General features: G+C 30.7%; 1 protein-coding gene across 1 annotated transcript in view; it reads right to left on the bottom strand.

Moving 5' to 3' along the window:
• Nucleotides 1–5,143, bottom strand: part of LOC111642428 (multidrug resistance-associated protein 4-like) — a 76,802-nt gene that overhangs the window by 18,802 nt on the left and 52,857 nt on the right. Inside the window, exons 20-24 of the mRNA XM_023388780.1 lie at nucleotides 3,992–4,092; nucleotides 2,470–2,667; nucleotides 2,240–2,395; nucleotides 775–864; nucleotides 494–666 (exon numbers count right to left, since the gene is read on the bottom strand). Coding sequence (XP_023244548.1) covers nucleotides 494–666; nucleotides 775–864; nucleotides 2,240–2,395; nucleotides 2,470–2,667; nucleotides 3,992–4,092 — 718 coding nt within the window. The remainder of the gene's footprint in view (nucleotides 1–493; nucleotides 667–774; nucleotides 865–2,239; nucleotides 2,396–2,469; nucleotides 2,668–3,991; nucleotides 4,093–5,143) is intronic.

Here is a 5,143-nt window from a genome sequence, read left to right as displayed (position 1 = left end):
CAGTTGTAAAAGCAAAGGACTTATATATATATATATATATAAATGATAACGTTTGTTTGTTTAAACAAAGGATAATTAACACATACAATTTAATTTGTCTTGGCAGGAAAACGTCTTTAAATTTTTAAGTTATACTGTAAAAATTATTACTACTGTATTACTATTATTTTTTTCTCTTAAAATTTAGTTGTTACATATAATGACGAAAATATTTTTCTCGTCATTATATGTAACATTTCCTGAAAACAGAAACTCAGAAACAAAACTCTAACGTAGAGTTTTTGTTTCAGTTATGTTTTCGTTTTAAATTGACTCCACTAAAAATGCGCCATCTGTTGATCGGTACTGTAATTGACAGTGTTCTTCTCAACTTACTGGAGTGGGTAAATAAACTATCACACATAAAACCTTTTTAACCAGTAATTTATAACTGTTATTTTAACGTAATTTATAACTGAAATTAGATAATATTTTCTATTTGAAGTGTTCTAACCTTTTATCGATATTGGACGTTGCTTCGTCCATTACGAGAATTTTATTCCGGCGAAGAATGGTTCTGGCCATACAAATTAATTGTCTTTCTCCCACGCTGAAATTTCTCCCTCCTTCCGTTAAGTGCGTATCCAATCCTCCAGGTAATTTACTAATAACTTCTTTTAACTGTACCTTTAATTCAGATGTTTTTGAAAGTATATAGAAAATAAATAAGTTTAATCATTAAAAAAATTAGAAAGAAAATCAGGAAGCAAATTGAAGTATTAATTTAATTTTAACCTCTTCTAAGACTTTCCACAGCGTTTCGTCTGAATATTCATTGAAGGGATCAATGTTCCTTCGAAGAGGACCGGTAAACAACATCGGATCCTGAAAAAATATGCCGTGTTAATCTCTTCTTTTTACAATAATTTTAAATATTAAATAATATGCGTTCCAACTACGACAAACGTAAATATAAAAAATACATTATTTCAATTATTATCTTAGAATACGCAGCATGCCTATATCAATAATGCATAAGGGATGCTACGATTGTCTCTTTTCACTACTTGTATTAAAGCATATGATATAAGTTTGAACTTCCAACAATTCAAATCGACTGCTAAGAAATTAAGGAATTAATATAATTTTCATCTTCTGATTTTTAATTAATTATGAAATTGGTAAAATGTCATTAATTTGGAACATGAAGAATTAGGATATTGCCAAATTATAAAAAATAACGAATTATCGAGAAATGTGATCCTCTGGCATCATTAATTAATCAGACAATTTAAACTATCGGTTAATTTTCAGACAGATTTGAACACTTTTTGGCTGTAATCGTTCGAATTCAGAAGTCACAGAAATTTATCGATTACATGTAATTAAATTTATTTAATTAATTAAATTTATTGTTTATAATTAAATTACATATAATTATAAACAATAATTGTTGTTAGTATATAATTTATTTTCGTTAAAATTATATGTTTTTTCTATAAAAAGTAAATTTGTTAATTAATGGTAAATATTTGTAGTTACAGTACTTCCCAGTGACACATTCGATAAGTCCTCTGGGAAAGGACGTGAGTCAGGGGAGAGAGATGCGATCATCCTCCGATAATTAAATTGAAAATTATATTTACACTGGGATTTGAACTAATTTAACATTTCAAAGACAAAATTTTTCAGAAAAAAATTTCAAGTCCAACGCTCACATTTCTGTGTCACACTTCAACTTAAGGCTGTCGTTGTTATTACCAATGTGTTATTGACCTTACCAATAAACTCATTGGTTTTTTGGTCATTTCTGCGTAGTACAAAGACTTTTTAATATTAATTCAACGATAGGGATTTTGCCGCCCATAGCAAAATGTCACCCGGAGAGGGGGCGCTTAACTTAAGAGTGGCGTAGCGTAGGGAGTCTTTGCTCACCTACGCTACACCACTGTTAAGTTCTGTTGCGTCCACAACAGCGAGGTACACGAAAAGGAATAGGACTCGAAATATCTGGAACACACCACCCATGAAATAGTTTTGTGTACTTTACTTTGTTTTGATAAGATCTCTGGCCCATGCAATAATAGATTAACACCTACAGAGTTATACAATCCAGATGAAGTACATCGACGAACAATATATTTTATCATATTTTAAAAATTAAAATTTTACGAATGAAAAAAAGAAAAACATTTTTACATGAAAGACATGAATATTATAAACCACGAATTATGTTGACCGAATATTAGTGTTTATTTACTTGAGGAATGATGGATATTTTACTACGTAGATCTCGAAGACCGATTTCCTTAGTGTCGATTCCATCGATGGTGATTGTTCCGGTTGGCTCTGTCATGCGAAATAACGAAGCAATTATAGAACTCTTTCCAGCTCCTGTTCTCCCGACAATTCCTATCTGCAATTAATAAATAATAAAAAAAATTACACAATAATTACTAACAATGCCCTTCTGATTTGCAGACATTTTACCTTTTCTCCCGAGCCAATACGAAAAGTCAAATTCTTTAAAACAACGTTTTTATCCTTGGAATATTGTAAAGAAACATTATCGAAATGAATTTCTCCTCTTTGGGGCCAGTCCGAGAGTGGTCGTTTTTCGGGCAAACTTTCGTACGAGGCTTCCGATTTCAATTTGCTATATTTCAAAATGCGCTTTACTGAGTTCATCTGGAAAATTTTCGTTTTATGAAGTAAAGCAGACGATAAAACTTGTTGAGGTAACAAAATATATTATCCGAGAATATATATTATTAGGAGATTATATTATATGCAGAACCTCAATGACACTAATGATTGGAATATTTTTATTCGAAGTGGTGTGGTAAACATCTTTAGATTTCTTGTCGTGTATGTTAAAGTTTAACATACACAACAACAAATCTAAAGATGACACCAAATTTAAACTTCAACAGTTAAACTTTCAATTTGATGCCATCTGGATGAATTTTTTGAGCAGATAAGAATTGGTTGTTTTTAAAAAAATGTTGAAATATAGATACTTCGCAATTGTTGACGAGACTGTCTTGTCTATAAAATCGCGCTGCTGTCAACGACTGGACACCTTCGAGGTATGAAGGAATACGGGTCAGGAGTTTCAATTTGTTACAGAATGTTTGGTGCCCAAATCTTGCACACATAAAAAACAGACTTGTAGGAGGTCGGGGGACCAATAACCGGGTCAAAATAAAATAAAAAATGGCGACACTATTTCTACAAACAGGCAAAGTGCGAGTTTTGCATATGCGTTGCTCGTTGAAAAGTTCAAAACGAGAACGTTGAGAGATCGAATTCTGACAAACGTGTGACTCTCGTTACGAATGTCTTCTCTCGCTCTCGTTGTTTCGCAAAATGGCGAAAACATTGGGACAATTCGGGTACAAATATCTCCCCGCGTTTCGTAGCCAAAAACCTGCCCGTTACAACACAACTCGTCGTAACCACGGTAGGCTTTCCTCATTGGTTAGCGCTGATCTTTCTGTTTCTTTTAGAAAACGGTGCACAGTCGAGCCCTGCATCTCCGAGACATAAACCCTTTTCAAAAAATGGCCTTGCCGTTTTACGTGTTTTAAAAATGATTTTTACAAATTTGCACGATAATTAAATTTTTTTAAAGAAATTTTGTTGTTTATGTAGGTTCAAAAGTAACCATGAATGGGCAAAACTTAATGCGGTTTTCTTAACTTCGAGAAACTGCATTCTACTAGTAATATACATATACTAGGCTTAATGTAACAATTAATTATTAAGTAAATGATTACTACTTTTTTAAATAAATAATACCAGAATTATCAAACCAACATTCGGATTCATTTAATGGACTTTATTTTATATGTTGGACATAAAAGTACAAAAACGTGTGCTGCATTACCATAAGAAGATTCTCTCTTTCAAGAAATTTATCTTGTTCGAAAAATTGGATATAGTCTAATAAACCAATTGGCTGTTCGTTTGATAATTGTTTTAATTATCGCGTTGTTTAGATATGCAATACCTGAAATTCCATTTCAGATGTAAATGCAATAAGGTGTTGAATAATGAACATTATTATTATTCCGTAATTCAGTATAAGTCCAATTTTGCTTCCTGCGTCACCTAAAGCAACAAATATAAATTCAAAAATATTCATATTATAGATTTTAGACATTTGAATATATTCACCCACCTGAATTATTTGAAACAATAAAAATAATAACAGTAATAATTAGATTTATGAAAGAAATTATGTGACCGTATATTACAATCCATCGAACTAAACACACGTAAATAAACAACTTTGAAGTATGCTTATCCTGATACTTATTAAACATAGATTTAAATTTGCTTTCAGCTTTAAATGCTCTAATTGTCGTCAGTCCGTAAAGCGATACACTCAGATGAGAAAATACTGGACTTCTCACTGTCAAAAAAAATTTNCAAAATATGCTCAACATGGCTAAAAAAATATACATCCTGATATTCTGTAATATCATCCTCTCTGTATTTTAAAAATTTAGTTTTTAAATTTATTAAAAATTTTCTTCTGCAAACAAACTTATCATTAGCTAAAATATTATAAACACTAGATGTTATTTTTTCAAAAAAGACAGCAGGATCAATATTTTCTAAAATAAGCGATCTATAAGTTTTAGCATATCCTCTGAAAGCATTTTTCCTTAATATAAAATTAAACATTTTTATCCAAATGTTCGTTCATTGCTTCGAAGGCCTTCTTATAAAATTTAAAGTCTTTAACGTTAATATTGTATCTGTTAGGAGGATAGTTTTATTTTGTCTTTATTAACGAGATATATACGACAGAGTTGAATTCTATGATCTCCATAATTTGATTAGTACAAATTTTGATTTTGAATGGGTGAATTTTCGAAGATTTGGCATTATCTACAGATAAGTCTAAGTCAAACTTTAGCTTTTTCGACTCGTAATCTTCGGTATTTCTAGGTTTTGGCCCTCTTTTTTTACCAACACTCTGTTTCACATTAAAATCAAATTCACAGTCTAAAATTAATATTATATTTATTAAATTAGTTTGTCTAAACATAAATTAGGTTTCTTCATTTTAAAAATTGCGAGATTATCGTTTATAATTTGAAATTGTTCTACAGATGGTTTAGATAGATATCGGCGATATTGATTTAATGTTGTA

Source organism: Centruroides sculpturatus, unplaced genomic scaffold, assembly GCF_000671375.1.
Source record: "Centruroides sculpturatus isolate CEXI.00-Female unplaced genomic scaffold, Cexi_2.0 scaffold1219, whole genome shotgun sequence".
Classification (NCBI taxonomy): Eukaryota; Metazoa; Arthropoda; class Arachnida; order Scorpiones; family Buthidae; genus Centruroides; species Centruroides sculpturatus.
This window is presented reverse-complemented; position numbering and strand designations above follow the sequence as displayed.